At 46.8% G+C, this 18,835-nt stretch overlaps 1 protein-coding gene across 1 annotated transcript; it reads left to right on the top strand.

Moving 5' to 3' along the window:
* Nucleotides 1–1,039: 1,039 nt before the first annotated feature.
* LOC113124208 (uncharacterized) lies at nt 1,040–11,129 on the top strand. The gene is made up of 4 exons (XM_026296738.1): nt 1,040–1,051; nt 1,387–1,424; nt 6,198–6,304; nt 8,326–11,129. Exons 3-4 carry the CDS (start codon nt 6,294–6,296, stop codon nt 9,929–9,931), a joined length of 1,617 nt encoding a protein of 538 aa, XP_026152523.1. The 5' UTR covers nt 1,040–1,051; nt 1,387–1,424; nt 6,198–6,293; the 3' UTR covers nt 9,932–11,129.
* Nucleotides 11,130–18,835: the final 7,706 nt, after the last annotated feature.

The following is an 18,835-nucleotide window of genomic DNA, read 5'->3' as shown; positions in this document are numbered from 1 at the left end:
GACCGAAGACATGGTGTAGAAGAGGAGGAGGGTCGAGGACAGGTTGACGGGTCCCATGGGGCAGTGTCCTGGAGAGTGAAGGTAAGTGTGGAGATCTTCCTCGACTGCTCGAGGGCAACGTCCCTGAAGCTAGTCAGTATGGAGTCTTTCTGTTGGAGATCGTGAGAGAGGCGGCGTATTTCCTGCTTTAATTTGGTGATTTCATTGTTTGCTGCCCGAGTTGGTATTGTCAGGTAGTGTTGGCGTTGTTGTTGTTGTTGTTCTTGGTGTTGGTGGCGTTGTAGGAGTCTGACTGGTTGTGTCGATCGCCATCTTGTCGGTTAGCGCTAATGCTGCCCGGCTAACGTCCTCTGGCTACTCACAGCCTCGTGTTTACTCTGAAACAGGAAACAGGTTGGCTGTTTGCTTTACAGGAGAATTGAAAGGATTAGAGAGAGTTTGTGTGGTAATTGTGTCTGGTTGACTTGGTGACAAACACTTGTTGGTTTGCTGATATAACCAGGAGTCTGTCACTGTAAACAGCAAAGCAGAATCCTGTTTGGATGAGACTTAGCATCAGACAGACAGTGGTTTTTCATGGTAGAGCACAAAAACACTGGATATTTGTTTAACAAGGTGTTAGAATGTAATTCCAATAATGTCATCCATGTTCTTGTTGTTATAATAATTGTAAAATGACATATTTGATGTGCAGTAGTCATGTTAGGAGACTGCTTTTTTTTGATGTGTTAAAAAAACCTATAAATGTCTATTTTTATAGTTTAAACCTTAAATATTCTCCCAAAACATTTCAACATTTCATTTCAAACTCATCTTAATATATTATTAGTAAATAAATTAGTGACTTAAATCAGTAAATGATATTGTTCTTAATAATTTCTTGTTAAAATACATGAAATATTATGAACAATTATAAAATAACTTAATTGTTATTAATTCATCCTGGGAATCATGAAGAGGTTGGAAGATGAACTGTGATGTATTGGACAGCAGACCACACTTCCCAAGGCAACGAAGGGGCAGTGCATTTCCAAACCAGTGCAAACTGGGTGTAAGTATAACAGACATTTATTGTTAAAAATAGCAACATTTATGACTTTGGAGGTGTCACACATCAATATTGTCATATTCAGAGGAGGAAAAGGAAAAGTGCAAAAACAAACCATGACTTGAACAAACATGCCAGAACTGTAAATTGAAAATAGAAAAGTTATCTTTTACAGATTTAAATAATATAAATAAAAATGTACTGTTATTAAAAAGTGATAAAACAACAAGACAATATCTTCTAAAAACTGTGGTTGTCACTGTAAACACATATTTTATTAATCTTATAGTGCAAAAAGCATCAAACAATGTTTTTCCTTCTCTTCTGTACTGTTGCAGCCAAAGTGTTTCCTGGTAGGAGGCGTCTCCTTGTTGTGGTGGGTGCATGTTGCTGCTGTGTGCACCGACACAAAGCGTGCCAAGGTCTGTGAGTTACTGAAATATCCTCAGAAGTTAAGTCAGAGGAAATGTAGTTTGTAAAGGCAGGAAGAAGCTCAGTTCAGCACTGATGGACAACAGGACAGAGACGGAGTCAGAGTAACCAGAGGCCTGAAATAAACCCAGTGTTTCTGCCATCCTGCCTCTGGTCTGCCTGCATTTGGCTGCTGACCTGGTTACTCCTCTGGAGTTGTGACGACTTCATTTCAGAGTGAAACCATCACCACCCTCCACAGTGTATTATGGCTTATGTGGTAAAAATATAAGTGGGTGTGTGACATCAACACTCTGACAGTGACTTCTGCTTTGTTCTCCTCCCAAGGGTGGAGGGTGGAAGTTACCACAGACATTGGTTTGGCCTCAGACTTGTTGTTTGAGACAGAGGAATATAAAGGTCAGCTCTCTAAAGCAGCTGTAGGTAACAGCCTGTACTGGATCAGAGCTGCAGCTGATGGATGCATGTACCTGAGCCAGTCTGTGTGTTGCACCTGGACAGGTGTTTACCTGAACAGGGAGTCAGATGTGTTGGCTTTTCTTTTCTACATGAAGGCAAATGAAGCTGTAGCAGGTTGTTGTGTTTCATTAGATGATAGATTAGACTGTGAACTCTGTTTAAACTACACATATAGAATGAAATATGAAGTGTGTGTTTGTTTACGTGTGTTTCTGTGGTTCAGTACCATTGTTGTGAGGACACGTCTACACATCCAAAGGCCTGTTTGAGATCTGGAGCTGGTTTTAGGGTCCAGGCTAAAACCAGGTTTAGGTTGGACACATGTTAATGAGTCCTCACAGCTCTAGAAATACACGTCTGTCTGTGTGTATCTATATATTCAGGGAAATATAGAACAGGGTGCCAGGCTGTTTCAGTAACTGGCTGTTTTGCCCTCATGGTGATGAGGTACAGAGGGAGAAAGGCCACGTCAGGAGGAGGTCGGGGTGGACGGGAGGCTCAGGAACCATCAGAGCTCCCACAGGAGAGACGTGTCCCACTGAATCATTCTGTGTTTCATTGATGAGCCACAGTCTTTTCCTGAACATGTTAGTAAATGGTCGACCAGTGTAGAATGAATGTTTCCATCTTCAGTCGTATCAGAGTCAGAGACCAGGTGAAACAGAAACTCATGGACGTGGTTCAGCTCATGTCTTTAGGGGTTTTCACAGGTTAAATTCCTGGTGGATTGGTGGTGGATTACCTGAGTACTGGATTACCAAAATAATTTTGGAAACGCAGCAGCATGTGTCCAGCTAAAGTTAGTATAAAGTCATTTTATGGGCGCACGGTGGAGAGTGGTTTGCACTGTTGCCTGACAGCAAGAAGGTTCCTGGTTTGAAACCCATCAGGGGCCTTTCTGTGTGGAGTTTGCATGTTCTCCCTGTGCTTGATGGGTTTTCTCCAGGTACTCTGGTTTCCTCCCACAGTCCAAAAACATGTTTTAAGTTAAGGAAATTGTTATGATGGTGTGGTAAACAGTTTATTTTCCCCCTGAACCTAGTGTGGGTATTCATGGAGTAAGACAAGTGATGATTCCTGAGTGGACCATTTGAACTAATTGATGCTACCTGACTGGACTCCAGGGAACCTGTTGTCCTCATAACGTCCAATGGCTGCTGCTTTGATCAGCTTGTTCCTCCTCACCTCTTTCTTTTTGCTCCCAACTAAATCCAGCTTTGTTTGAATTGTGGGCTTAGAGCGAAGAATAAGAAACCTCTGTTTATTGTTTATGAGCAGAGTTAAGAAGTGGAAACCTTTGTTAGAATTTTGACTTAAATGTTTGAACTTGTAAAGACTTCACTCTAAATAAGTAGAGCACCTGGTAACCAAAGTAGGAGTGAGAAACCCTTTTGTGATTGGTTTCTCCTGTTTTGAATAAGGACTTAGGTTAGAAATCCTGTCTTTTGTTTGACTTTTATTTATGGTTAGGTAAGGCAGGGTAATTAGTTTCTTTTGGTTGTTATTTTGGGCAGAGCTCATCTCTGAAGTTCTAAATAAACAGCACCACCTTACTCTGAGTATTTCTAGCAGCTCACTTTGTTTGAAAGGGGGAGAAAAGGGGGGAGCATTCCTGTTGTGTCCAGGTTCCCCATTCCTGTTGTGTCCAGGTTCCCCTAGACAAGGGACGTAACAATGTCTGTCAGGTTGATTGGTCACTTTAAATTGTGATTGGGATCAAGGGAACAGCGTTAAAGTGGTTCCAGTCTCATTTATCAGACAGATTCCAATTTATGTTCATGATGAACAGACGTTTTTGTGTTTGGGCCTAAAAACCTCAGAAACAGCTTTTCTAACAATATAGCTACTTTAGATGGCATCGCCCTCCAGCACTACTGAACCTTGGAGTTAATTTGGACCAGGACATGTCCTTTAGTTCACACATAAAACAAATCTCTGACTGTCTTCTTTCTCTTGTGCGATGCTGAACACATGGTGATGTCTCTGTGAACCAGGAAGCATCAGACACTTCCAGAGGCCACAAACAGGAGCTGAAACTGTCTCCACAGTTTAAAATGAGGTAGAAGGTGAATTTGTCCTAAAGAAATATTTAAAGATTCCTTCATTTATCAGTCTGAGTTTGTTCTTCTACATTAGGCATCAATAATCAATTATTTATGTATTGATCATTAAAAGATCCACTGTTCACAACCACAGAACTTACTCTGTTCTGGATATTTTCCTGAGTTGGCCTGCTGTGGTCTTGGTTCTTGTCCTCTGGTCGTCTGACCCAGAAAAGCTTTTACAGAAGTTCTGCCACGTGTGCTGGGAGCAACTGCTGGTCTCTGACTGTAGTCGGAGCAGACAGTGACATTCAGTCAGAGGTTAAGGTGGACTAGTGGGTCACTAAAAGCCTGAGTCTTGGAGGGTGAACATATTCCTGCCTTAGGTCTCTACAATATGTTACTGAATAAGTGAAACCTCAGACCTGCTGATGTTCAGGGATCAGCACAGTCAGCAGGATTTGTCTTGTGGACAAATGTCTGCACGAAGTTTCACTGTGGACCAAAGTTCTGTCCAAACACAGAGTCAGATTGTTTTCAGTTCCTGAAATAAACCCAGTGTTTCTGCCATCTTGCCTCTGGTCTGTCTGTTTGGCTGCTGACCTGGTGAAAGTGAAACCATCAGCACCTTCCACAGTGTATTATGGCTTATATGGGACAAATATGTTTGTGTCTAACAGTCTGACAGTGACTTCAGCTTTTGTGTCCACAGAGGGAAGTAGTCAGAGACCAGGTGAAACAGAAACTCATGGACGTGGTTCAGCTCATGTCTTTAGGGGTTTTCACAGGTTAAATTCCTCCAACAAAGAAAAACATTTGACAGTTGGATCAGAAGCTTCTATCAGAGCAGAACATCAGAACAAACAGGTGTGGACAAGGATGGGCTGGAAATGAACCAAATATAGTTCCTGATATGTCGATCGTCTGGTTCTTCAGGAATCTCAGGGAGTAATTATGAGCTGCACCCAAAGAGGAGACATAACATCACTGTGGTGTGTTCACAGTGTGTGTTCACAGAGACATGAGAACCAGTGAAGCTGTGTCAGGTCCAATGGTTCTGTTCCAGTCAGATGAAATGCAGGGAGAGAACCTGAGTGATCAGTGACTGATGATCATTTTCTGTGGGACCCAGAGTCCAGGTCCTTTGTGAGATGAAGTGGAGGAAGAAGCTGATGGTGCAGCTGTAGCTGAGTCCCCCCTGTGGATATGAAGCTGCAGCAGTTTGAATGGAAGGGTTTCCAACCATCAGTCCATCAGCAGTTTGTGTGTGAAGAGTCTGTGCAGGTGAACTGTGCTCTGTTGGAGCTTCTGTCTGTGAGCAGCAGCTTCACAGTTTGTCCCTGATGGTTTCCACAGACACTGTAGGAAACCTGCAGAGTTTCAGCTCCATGGACATTTGGTTTATCTGCTGCTGCCTGTTGTGTTTGGCACAGGTAGAAAAGGAAAGTGAAGGAATGAGGCAGTGGTGGAGGGAGGACAGGTCAGGACAGTTTCGGGGAAATCACGTGACCACAGAGTCATGTGACCGTCCCTGCTGCTGATATAAAAGCCTGTGACTCTGACTCCTCTCTGCTCCTTCTGCTCCTCAGCATCACTGAGCTTCACCAAACCAACAGCACCAGGTAAGATCTCTGTGAAGCAGGAAGGATCAGACACTAACAGGACAGAGACAAACTGCTGGATAGGAGGTGGATGTCAGGTGTAGCTAGTTTTACCTGTTAATTATGGGATTTCTGTCCTTTTGTGGTGGTTTTGGTGCCTGATGCCATCCAGCCTGGTCTGAGCTTCTTCCTTTCTACTGTGTCTTACAAACCAGAACCACTTCAGGTTTCCTGCTGTTTCAAAGGGAACAGGGATGAGGATCCTCCAAAATCCACCAGAGTTCTGTCCATTAGCTTTGACCAACACCACAGAGCAGTTAGATTTCAATAAGAGGAGGTGAAGTAGTGAGGGGACTGTTGTACTGAGGCTGTAGAAGGAGAAAGTGTGATCCCTTTAAAATGGATGTAAATGACAGGAGGAGCAGCCAGTTGACAGAAAGGCTGGAGCAGGTTGCAGCTGTAATTATTACAGAAAGGACTGTGATACACTCCTGGTGGGAGTAAAGTCACTGAGCAGAGCAGGTGGACACCAACATCTGTGCAGATGTTAGCAGGCTGATGTAGGTCTGTCTGTGACTGTCTCATCATCTCATTGATGAATTTTCTTCATTACAGGTGAATGAAAACAGTTTCACTGTTTTTCTTCTCATTCACAAACCAAACTCCTGCTTCATCCTCACTGTGTGCAGCTCTTTGTGCCACCTCGTCACCATGGAAACCAGGTGAGTCACAATAAATAATAAATAAGTTTAGTTTAAACCAGTTTAAAGTTGAGTTTCATTCCCTCCTGACTGACTCTGGCAGCAAACAGTCTAGGGGTTTGACACCAAGACCCTTATGGACAGTCCCTGTTTATACTCCCTGTTTAGTACAATCAGATTTGTTGAAACATTTCAAAATAATTTTTTTTTGTCATATTTTATCAATAAAAATTTCATAAAATTAAGTGATAATGTCTATCATGAGCTAAGTGTATTGTCACACCTCTAATAGCTGCAAATAGAAATTACTACTACTAATAACACTAAATTATGGTTTATAAAAATCATGATAAAGGATTTACATGAACAAATAAAAAAATTGTGAAGTATACCAGTTCAAAGAGAGAAGGTTTAAAAATGGATAGAGAATGCTACAGATGTCAGATAGGAGGAAGTTCCACAGGTGAGAGTGGCCGAAGGCTCTAAACCCCATGGGGGTCAAGCAGGCAGGTGAAACAGTGATGTGAACACAAAAAGAAGACCTGAAAGCATGGAAGATTGTGTAGATACACTCCATCCATCATCTGTGTCCCATTAGTCCTAACCAGGGTCCCAGGGATCAGCTGGAGCCTATCCCAGCTCTCTTTGGGTGAAAGGCAGGGGTCCACCCTGGACAGGTCCCCAGTCCATCACAGGGCCACATAGAGACAAACAACCTCACACACTCACACTCACTCCTATGGGCAATTTAGAGTCACCAATCAACCTGACATACATGTTTTTGGACTGTGGGAGGAAACCAGAGTACCTGGAGAAAACCCACACAAGCACAGGGAGAACATGCAGACTCCACACAGAAAGGCCCCTGATGGGTTTCAAACCAGGAACCTTCTTGCTGTGAGGCAACAGTGCTAACAACTAAACCACCGTGCTGCCTGTTAATACACTCCTGAAAAAAATGGTGGATCGTAACCAGGTTGTAAGCAGTGCTTCAAAATGCCAAAAGAAGAAATGGGAGTAAGAAACAAAAAAGTGAGTAGGCAATTTGTTGAAAACTGTCTAAACTCAAACAGGCTGTTTATTAGCTGAACAAAAGTTAAGGACAATAGCCTCAAAAAGTTCAAATCTGCACAAAAATCTGGCTTTCATGTCATTTTCCTTCAGACATTGATACTGTCATGACCTCCTGATGACAAAGGCAAAAACACTTTCTGTCTTTGAATGTGGCAGGATTGTTGAGCTACACAAGCAAGGCATCTCACGGGTTAACAACGACCGCCACTGGTGCTGTTGACCTACAGGGTGCCAGTGGAAACTGGACTACTGTTGGTCGAAGAAGGAGAGGAGGAAGGCGTGTTCGTAGGCAAAGAGAGAAGAGGAAGGGCAGGAGTGTAGGACTTAGAGTAGAAATGTAGGGACTTTGTCAGGGAAAACTAGAGAGTTGGCTGATATGATGGAGAGAAGAAAGGTGGATATTTTGTGTGTTCAGGAGACTAGGAGGAAAAGTAGCAAGGCCTATAGATTAGGAGCAGGGTTCAAGCTGTTTTATCATGGTGTGGATGGAAAGAGGAATGGAGTAGGAGTCATTTAATGGTGAACTTTGACTTTTGTATTAAAAAATGGCATTAGGGTATTTCAGTGACCATATTTTGATAGCACAGAGAGATGCAGAAAGGCAGAGTACATGATTTATTACAGGAAGTTAGGATAGGCAAGAGAAACACGCAAGGAGAAAACAAGTAGAAACCATGAAACACACTAACCTGATATCTAAAACAGACGGGTGACACAACAAACTGGCAACTAAGGACAAAGTGACTGGAGTTCATGTAGTGTGGGGGAAGGTAGACAAGGTGAAAACGATCAAGGACTAATGACGCTGTAAAATGCAAAATAAAAGTCCCACAACTAAAAATAAGTGTAGGTTGTGACAGAGAGCTTTAAATTCCAAACAGAAAATATATACATGAGATGTACAAGAAGGGAAGGGTAAAAAGATGCAAAGATAAAATTTAGTAAGTGATTCTTTACTTCTGCTACAGGTTCAGTAACACCTCAGAAAGATACAAGAACATCATCTCCCAAAGTTCTCTGCTGTGTTCAGGTTCTCCAGCTGTCTACCAGCTGAGACCACAGGAACAGAAGTTTGGAACTCTGACCAGAAAAACTGTTGGTGAGAAAAATCAGAAGAAGACAAACAAAACCATCTTACTTGTTGGTGAATCAGGAGCAGGAAAATCTACTCTGATCAACAGTTTGTTCAATTACACCATTGGAGTGAAGTTTGACCACAACATCTGGTTTGAGATCGTGGAGAAAGAAAACAGAAGTCAGTCAGAAAGTCAGACATCAGATGTGATCGTGTACGAGATCTTTGGTTTTGAAGATGAAACTCTGCCGTACTCTCTGACCATCATCGATACTCCTGGATTCAATAGCACCAGAGGGATCAAACATGACGTCACCATCAGTCAAAGGTTATTGGACTTGTTCCGCTCAGAGGACGGAGTTCATGAACTAAATGCAGTGGGTCTGGTGATGAAGGCCACAGATAATCGACTGAGTGACCGACTGATGTACGTCTTCAACTCAGTGACGTCTCTGTTTGGAAAAGACCTGGAGAACAAGATCGTAGCTCTGATCACACACTCAAATGGAAGAAAACCTAAAAATGCTCTTCAAGCTCTTGAAGCTGCAAAAATTAAATGTGTCACAAAAAAGAATCAGCCTGTTCACTTTCTGTTTGATAACTGTCTGAATGAAGAGAGAACAGAGGAAGAAGAAGAAGATCTGAAACATGCTGATAAAACAACAGTGTCAGGAATGAGTCAGTTCACTGACTTTGTGGAAAAAACTTCACCTCAAAAACTGGAGAAAACTGTGAATGTTCTGAACAATCGCATCAGACTGACAGCCTGTATCCAAAACCTGGAGGACAGAATCAAGTTGATCGAACTCAGACAGACAGAAATCAAACAGACTCAGGAAGCTCTGAAGAAACATGAAGAAGAGATGAAGAACAAGAAGTTCACAATAGAAGTGGATGAGGTCTACAAAGATAAAGAACCTATTAATGGTGGGATGCGGTTGGTGTTTTATCAAGCAGCTGTTACCTGTTCTGTCTGTGAGGAGAACTGTCACTATCCTGGATGCACAATGGCCTGGTATCCTAAACACTGTGAGGTCATGTATCGAGGTCGCTGTACTTCATGTAGTGGGAAGTGTCCTGTGTCAGCTCATGTTAAAGAAAAGTGGATCTATGTGACCAAGACCAGGAAAGTTGAGAAAACCTTAGAGGAGCTGAAAGCAAAGTATGAAGAGAATAACGCTGAAAGTGAGAAGAACCTGAGCCTGTTGGAAACTCTTGAAGAGAAAATGGAAACACTGAAAACAGAGAAGAACCAGCTGCTTGAAGAGGCCTACCAACATGTTGTCAGTCTGGAGCAGATCGCTCTGAATGTGGATTCAGTGTCCACTCATGTCCAGTTGGACTTCCTGATCCAGAGGATGAAGGAGAAAGGAGACACAGAGAAGGTCAGGAAGCTGGAGGAGATGGAAAGGAGAGTGGATGAAGGAACCAGAGCAGCTCTGCAGTACATGAGGGGTCAACTAACAGCAGCTGGGAAAGAAGTAAAGAAACTGATGTAGATGAACAAGCTAATTTTGTCTTTTATTCAGACTGTTAAAACATAAAGTTATTTCAATAAAATTCTCGTAGGTGTAACTCTTACTACATTACTTACTACATCAGAAAAAGAAATGTGCTCTGGTGGAGAAAATATTTAGATTGTTCATGTGAGTAAAAGTAACAACATCAAAATAGAAAAGAAAAATTCATTACTAGTAAAAGTATAGAAAATGTTACAGTTGCAGTGTATCAAATATGTAAGCGATTACACACTAGTAATGACACATTTCTGAGTATCATGTTTCATTTTTGCTAATAGACCACTGTAAATATTATACACTGGACCTTTTAAGTAGAAGTACAGATGTATTAACAGTAAATGTACCTAAAGTATCAAATGTAAAGGTGTCTAGTGCAGGAACATGTTCCCTGCAGGTGTTATATTTGTATGTATCATAACTGCAGTTGAATTGATGTCTAAGCAGCATTTTACATAAAACTGTAATACTTAAGAAAAGTAGAAAAGCACCTACAATCTGTACTTGAAGAAACTGACTTTGTTCTTTACTGCATCCGTTTTCAATTTAAATGTGTGATCTGTGAAACAGCGCCCTCTGCAGGCTGTGATGAGTGTTGCTGGTTCACATGCACGTCAGGAATTAGACTCCATCAGCATCATGTTGCTGAAGCTTTGACTTCCAGTGAAAATGTTCCAGCTGTTTCCAGAATAAGATCAGGTCTGACCTGTGACCTGCTGCAGGTCCAACACACCTGGTGTCTTCATGTGAACAGACTCAGCTCACTGACTGTCTCTGCAGCCTTAGACCCTCTGACTTTCAGTCCCACTGTCCTCCTGCTTTCAGCCATGGACTGGGACTGGATGTGGGCCCTGTTTCTTCATGTGTGTCCATGTTGGACTGACTGTTCACACATTTCACATGTGGGAACAGTTTGGTCCTTTTCTGTTAGACTTTATTTTGGAAGGAGCATGTTTGTAGTTGGATTCTTTAGATCCTGTTGTTGCCCATGAAACCGGATCCTGGCTGCTGCAGTTTCCTGTGACTCCTGAATAAAATCTCTGCTTCATGAATCAGTTTGGTCCCAGTGTCTTCACTGGATCCTCAGCTGCTGTTTCAGTCTCCAGTAAATGTGTGTTGGTCTTTGTTCCTGAGCCTCTTTCAGCTCAGAAACCCAGCAGCATCACAGCTGAGCTTCCTTCAGGTCTCAGCAACAACATGTGTCCAACTATTTTTTTTACATGGTAAGATCTCTGTGAGGCAGGAAGCATCAGAAGCTTCCAGAGACCACAAGCAGGAACTGAAACTCCAATGAATTTGTCATAAGAGATATTTACAGATCCCTTCATTGATTAGCGTGTTGAGTTTGTTCTTATACAGAAACACTGAAATCAAATTTGCCAGACCAGGGCAGATGTTTTTCAGAACCTGGTAACCTACAACTTACTAAGTCATCAATAATCAGTTTATGTAGTGACAATTAACACATCCACTATTCACAAGCAAATAAATTACGTTGTTTCTGGATTGTTTCTCTTGAGCTGACCTGCTGTGATCTTGGTTCTTCAGTTATTTCTACTTCTCAGCACCAGAACCTTCTTCTTTTGGATTAAATTCCTTCAACAGAGAAAAACATTCCACACTTTGATCAGACAAGTCCAAACATACAGGTGTGGACAGAGATGGCATGTAATTCCTGTTAGTATGTTTATCTTCTGGTTCTTCAGGAACTTCAGGGAGTAATTATGAGCTGCACCCAGAGAGGAGACATAACATCACTGTGGTGTGTTTACAGTGTGTGTTCACAGAGACACGAGAACCAGTGAAGCTGTGCCAAAATCCACCAGAGTTCTGTCCATTAGCTCTGACCAACACCACAGAGCAGTTAGATTTCAATAAGAGGAGGTGAAGTAGTGAGGGGACTGTTGTACTGAGGCTGTAGAAGGAGAAAGTGTGATCCCTTTAAAATGGATGTAAATGACAGGAGGAGCAGCCAGTTGACAGAAAGGCTGGAGCAGGTTGCAGCTGTAATTATTACAGAAAGGACTGTGATACACTCCTGGTGGGAGTAAAGTCACTGAGCAGAGCAGGTGGACACCAACATCTGTGCAGATGTTAGCAGGCTGATGTAGGTCTGTCTGTGACTGTCTCATCATCTCATTGATGAATTTTCTTCATTACAGGTGAATGAAAACAGTTTCACTGTTTTTCTTCTCATTCACAAACCAAACTCCTGCTTCATCCTCACTGTGTGCAGCTCTTTGTGCCGCCTCGTCACCATGGCAACCAGGCGAGTCACAATAAATCAAAACTGTGTTCAAACAAAATGCAATCAGACATATTGATCACTTTAAGCTGGTTAAAGGTTCAAACTGATGGAGTTTCAGTGTTTTCAGTCTGAACAGTTTCCTCCCATGATTCTTCTGTTTAGTTTAAACCAGTTTAAAGTTTCATTCCCTCCTGACTGACACTGGCAGCAAACAGAGTGGACGCTCTGCACAGCTCCAGGTCTGAGAGAAACTGGGTGGTGTAATGTTGGAAAAACAATGTGATGGCAGCATCAATCTGCCTTAAAGATGTCAGGCTTAATACATAAGAAAGTTCTGGACCAGGCGTTTGAAGACCGATTGTGTCACGGCGTCGCAGCATATCGTTTCTTTTTCTACGGCTCCTTCAAATGCGATGGACAAAGGTACCCTTCTGTCCCCGGACCGTCCTCTAGCAGGTGGATCCCTCATGGCCCGACCTATCCCAGGATTCACAGTAATGAAGAGACAAGAATATGGGAAGAACAAGCAACAACAATAATGACAGAGCAGAACCAGAAGAGTTCACTTCTAAATGTGAGTAACATTCTTATTATTAAATGTTCCACGTTCAGTTACGTGACCTTAGTGATGTTAGCTAGTCAGCATTAGCTGCTTCCTGCAGCTCATTTGACCTTTGGTACATGACAGATTTAAAGGCCAATTTACTTACCACAGTTGTGATTTTACTTTATATTATTTACATAAATGGACCAAGACAAACCAGTACAAAAAATATTAGGACCCCTGGCTGGTTTTCAGAGTATTAAAGCTGAGGCTTAATTGCTGAACATAACTTTGGTTATTTGTCTGTTTTTGTTGGTGGTTTGAAGTAAAACTTATTCATTTCCTTTTGTTCTAGGGATCAACCAGCAGACGTCTCTATTTACTAAACTGAAGTGAAAACCACAGCTTCTTCACCAGGACCAAAAACTGTGTCAGCGTATTAGTCCATATTGAACTGAGAGTGACAATTAAATATTCATTCTGCTCGAAACCTTCATCCTTTTTCCTTTCTGGTGTTTTTGTAGCAAGGAATGACTTCTCTTACTTTTAAAATTATTTCCTGTGTTCACATAGTTGGTAACTGTGTCACTTTGCTCAGTGATTAACTCAGTTTGTGAGAAAATGGGACATTTAAAAAAGTCCACCCTGTATCAGCCTTTTGAGGTGCAAGTATCACAGGCAAATGTTTTAAAACCTTGTGGCACTCAATGTGGCTACACCAAACAAGGCTTCATTAAATCCAAAGGTTTTTGGAGACATGTTGATGTTGTTTTGAGCACAGGTTAGTATAGCCTTAAGTTTGTTTTTCAGTGTTTAGAATCCCTCCAAATTTTCCTACTAACAAAAGCATTCCCTGTCAGGGTTTGGTTAAGGAGGAGACTTCATCCACAAAAAGAAACCAAAGGTCTGAAGGGAAAGGGACTTTATTTCACACAGAGAAATGATATACAATGACCAGTAGGAGTTCCTGAAGAGCTTAGGTCAGACACGAGTAAACAACATCCCGCAACATGCAAATCAGAAGCCAGGCTTCACAAACACTACTTGCGAACGGGATCTGCGTTGCTCACCACACATGTCTCATACGCCCGACTCCAGTCGGGACAAAAGGAGCACTGAACCCCCTGCTCAGTGGAAACCAGCTACAAGTCTGTTGTAGTATAACAGGAGAACCCAAGGGCACAACAACAATACTTCCCTGGTCTCCTGTTGTGTCAGTGAGATGAGTGGCGGTGAAAAGAAAGTCTAGTAAGCCTCACGTAAATCCTCCGAAGTGCCGAAAGAGTGATGAGCCATGGATAACGAGGGGGTTGCTAAACAGACAACCTGGCGTCCGTCTAAGGCTCCGCCAGGTGTATAAGAACCCCTGCGGCGCCAATTAGGCACAGGTGAAAACAATCAAACACAGAGTACTGAAAAGAAAACGAAAACAACAAACCCCAGTTCCCGTCATGATCCTTCACAATAAAGTCCACCCGGAAGTCCCGACTGCGGATCATGACAGTATCCCCCCCCCAAAGGGCTGGCTCCCGACGGCCCAAAAAAAAAAAAACAAACCTATCCCAAAGGCCCACGAACAGGGCGGGCGGTGGGTGGTCCCAGGAGGGGGGACGTCAGCGGGAGGGTGGGCGGGCAAAACCAAAAGTCCCAGGTTGAGGCTACATTGGCAGGTGGCCCCACCGGTGGCGTGGGTCCGGAAACGCTCGGGCGGATGGCCTCTCCGGCTGGCGTGGATCCGGGACCGCTTCAGGCGGCCGACCACTCGGTTGGTGTGGATCCGGGACTGCTCCGGCGGACGACCTCGTCGGCCGGCGTGGATCCACGACCACTTCAGTGGAAGGCCTCTCCGGCTGGCGTGGATCCAAGGCCGCTCAGGCGGACGACCCCGTCGGCTGGCGTGGATCCGGGAGCGCTTCAGGCGACCGACCACTCGGCTGGTGTGGATCCGGGACTGCTCCGGCGGACGACCTCGTCGGCCGGCGTGGATCCAGGACCACTTCAGTGGAAGGCCTCTCCGGCTGGCGTGGATCCAAGGCCGCTCAGGCGGACGACCTCTTCGGCTGGCATGGATCCGGGACCGCTCTGGAGGACGACCTCTCCGGCTGGCGTGGGTTGTAGGCCGGACCGAGGGGTCATCCCTTCGGCCCATAGATCTCCTGGACCGCCCTTGGAAAGCAGGTCCACGTGTTGGCTGCTGCGGAGACTCTGGCACTGGCTCCGCACCCAGCATCCGTGGAGACCTCGGCTCCGACCCTGGCTGCAGTGGAGACACTGATTCTGGCTCCGCACCCGGCAGCTGCGGAGACCCTGGCTCCGAATCTCGCTGCTGCGGAGACTCTGGCCCCGCACCTGGCAGCTGCGGAGATCCTGGCTCCGAACCTCGCTGCTGCGGAGACTCTGGCTCCGCACCCGGCAGCTGCGGAGACCCTGGCTCCGAATCTCGCTGCTGCGGAGACTCTGGCCCCGCACCTGGCAGCTGCGGAGATCCTGGCTCCGAACCTCGCTGCTGCGGAGACTCTGGCTCCGCACCCGGCAGCTGTGGAGACCCTGGCCCCGAACCTCGCTGCTGCGGAGACACTGGTTCTGGCTCTGCACCCGGCAGCTGTGGAGGCCCCGGCTCCCATTCTGGCTGCAGCGAAGACACTGGCTCCGACCCTGGCAGCTGTGGAGGTCCTGGCTCTGGTTCCGCACCCGGCAGCTGTGGAGGCCCCGGCTCCCATTCTGGCTGCAGCGAAGACACTGGCTCCGACCCTGGCAGCTGTGGAGGTCCTGGCTCTGGTTCCGCACCCGGCAGCTGTGGAGGCCCCGGCTCCCATTCTGGCTGCAGCGAAGACACTGGCTCCGACCCTGGCAGCTGTGGAGGTCCTGGCCCCGGCTCTAGCTGTTGTGGAGACCCGGGCTCCGAATCTCGCTGCTGCGGAGACTCTGGCTCCGCACCCGGCAGCTGTGGAGACCCTGGCCCCGAACCTCGCTGCTGCGGAGACTCTGGCTCTGGCTCCGCACTCGCAGCTGTGGAGACTCTGGTTCCAAACCTGGCTGCTGCGGAGACTCTGGCACTGGCTCCGCACTCGGCAGCTGTGGAGACTCTATCCCCAATCCCGGCTGCTGGGGAGACCCCAGCTCCAACCCCGGATGTTGTGGTGGCCCCGGCTCCCACTCTGGCTGTTGTGGTGGCCCCGGCTCCAACTCTGGCTGTTGTGGTGGCCCCGGCACCAACTCTGGCTGCTGCTGAGACACGGGCACTGGTTCCACACCTGGCAGCTGGGGAGACCCTGATTCTGACTCTGGCTGCTGCGGAGACCCAGGCTCTGGTTCCCGCTGCTGAGGAGACCCCGGCTCCAACTCTGGCTGCTGCGGAGACACTGGTTCTGGCTCCGCACCCGGCAGCTGTTGGGACCCCGGCTCCCATTCTGGCTGCAGCGAAGACACTGGCTCCGACCCTGGCAGCTGTGGAGGTCCTGGCTCTGGTTCCGCACCCGGCAGCTGTGGAGACCCTGGCTCCGAACCTCGCTGCTGCGGAGACTCCGGCTCCGGCTGCAGAGGAAGCACTGGTACTGGCGGTGACAGCTGCTGCTGCGGCGGCTCGGGAACCTCTGGGGACGGCTGCTGCTGCGGCGGCTCGGGAACCTCTGGGGACGGCTGCTGCTGCGGCGGCTCGGGAACCTCTGGGGCCGGCTGCTGCTGCGGCGGCTCGGGAACCTCTGGGGACGGCTGCTGCTGCGGCGGCTCGGGAACCTCTGGGGACGGCTGCTGTAGCTGGACCAAAAGCTGGGAAAAAACGTAGTTCAGCGGCAGGGACAGCTCTTGGCTCATCCGGATCAGGCCCCTGGCGGATGATAAGGTTGCGAGGAGAGTACCACTGCCGTAGACTGGGGGGGACTCTCTCGCGGCCTGTAGGAGACGCTCACAGGCGGAGGAGGCCTGGGTGTAGTTGTCCGGGTCCTGTACTGCCTCGGAAAGGAACCGGGACAGCTGTGCCCGCCAGTTCCCCTCGAAAGCGTCGATTACCGCAACTCCCTGGGCTGTGGGGACGTGAGACGGAGCCGCCGGCTGAATGTTCGGAAGAGGAGGCTCTGTTGGCTGATGGTCTAGGGGCAGGACTGATTTGGGCGCCTTAGCCCGTCGTCGAACTCGCTTCTTCCTGGGGACCCCAGGTGCTGAGGCGACCCGCCCAGGAGCCGAGGGTTGCGACGCCGGGGACTGCGGGACTAGCGGCGGCGCAGGAGGTTCCGGTGGCCGCGGTGGCGAAGGAGCTCTTGGCGCTGGACGCTGTGGAGCTGGGTGCTGTCGTCGAGACCTACTCCTTCGAGGTAGGCCTCCGCGCCTGATTGCCAGGCGGGTTCCGCGAAAAGCGTCTCGATGGGCACTCCCGACCCAGTCGTCTTCCTCGAGGGGCACTTCGTCCACAGCTTCATAGCGCGTCTCCCATCCCGCCTCCCAGGCGGTCGACACAGACGCTGGCGGGTAGCCAGGGCCAGTGGCAGGCTCCTCCCAGGGGTCCTCGCAGGAGTAATCACTATCCAACGGGTCATCCAAAAACGACCCCGGGGAGTAACCTCTGACCGGGCGCCCCCCAGAGGAGAACCTGTTACTTTGGTCGTCACGGAGCAGACCACCGAACCTACAAATGGGCCCCGCGGTCGAGAACTCATCCTCCGAATCATCCTTGCTGTCTAGGGGGTCGTCCAAGGAGGGCCCCCTGGAGTACCATGGGTCATGTCTCTTTGCCTGGTTACTGAACCAGGTAAGGAGGTGAACTCGATCCGAGTCTTGTTGCGAATGATCCGACCAAACTGGGGAGATGGTTTGAGACCGAGTGAATAAACCCCCCATCCTAAAACACCTCTCCACAGGTGCAGGAGGGGAATTTGGCTGAGGTAGGGGATGAGTTCTGGACTGAGTCCTTCGGTTCCGTCGGGAAGGCATGATGAATACTGGTGTAATTGTCCTTTGGCGTGTGAGACTAGCAGATGAAGTCTGGTCCGTCTGCTGGCCAGGTTGTTCTGTCAGGGTTTGGTTAAGGAGGAGACTTCATCCACAAAAAGAAACCAAAGGTCTGAAGGGAAAGGGGCTTTATTTCACACAGAGAAATGATATACAATGACCAGTAGGTGTTCCTGAAGAGCTTAGGTCAGACACGAGTAAACAACATCCCGCAACATGCAAATCAGAAGCCTGGCTTCACAAACACTACTTGCGAACGGGATCTGCGTTGCTCACCACACATGTCTCATACGCCCGACTCCAGTCGGGACAAAAGGAGCACTGAACCCCCTGCTCAGTGGAAACCAGCTACAAGTCTGTTGTAGTATAACAGGAGAACCCAAGGGCACAACAACAATACTTCCCTGGTCTCCTGTTGTGTCAGTGAGATGAGTGGCGGTGAAAAGAAAGTCTAGTAAGCCTCACGTAAATCCTCCGAAGTGCTGAAAGGGTGATGAGCCGTGGATAACGAGGGGGTTGCTAAACAGACAACCTGGCGTCCGTCTAAGGCTCCGCCAGGTGTATAAGAACCCCTGCGGCGCCAATTAGGCACAGGTGAAAACAATCAAACACAGAGTACTGAAAAGAAAACGAAAACAACAAACCCCAGTTCCCGTCATGATCCTTCACAATAAAGTCCACCCGGAAGTCCCGACTGCGGATCATGACATTCCCATGATATTCCTTGAGTCCCACATCCAACCCCAACAACATCAGAATCAGAAACAGGTTTATTGCCAAATAAGTGAGGGGTTCACATTATAAGGAATTTGTTTTGGTGAGATGGTGCAAACATAGAGCATAGACATGCCGAGTTACACATAACATATAATAAGTGTCCTAAATAAGCAGCATAGATAAAATAAGTAAGGTGCAGTAAAATTAAAAATACTGTATGTATACTTTTCTTATTTACAAGATGAATTTACAGAAAGAGCAACGCAATATGACTGAGTAGAGCAGTGGGATATACAGTGCAAAAGTCGTCAAGTGGATGACGGAACAAGGTACGGTGACTGTACTAAAGTGACAGAGCAGTGACTGCTGGAGTTAGTGAGTCTGATGGCAGATGGGAAGAAGCTGTTTTTATGATGTGAGGTTCTAGTCCGAG

This window comes from Mastacembelus armatus, chromosome 12 (assembly GCF_900324485.2).
Source record: "Mastacembelus armatus chromosome 12, fMasArm1.2, whole genome shotgun sequence".
Taxonomy (NCBI): Eukaryota; Metazoa; Chordata; class Actinopteri; order Synbranchiformes; family Mastacembelidae; genus Mastacembelus; species Mastacembelus armatus.
This window is presented reverse-complemented; position numbering and strand designations above follow the sequence as displayed.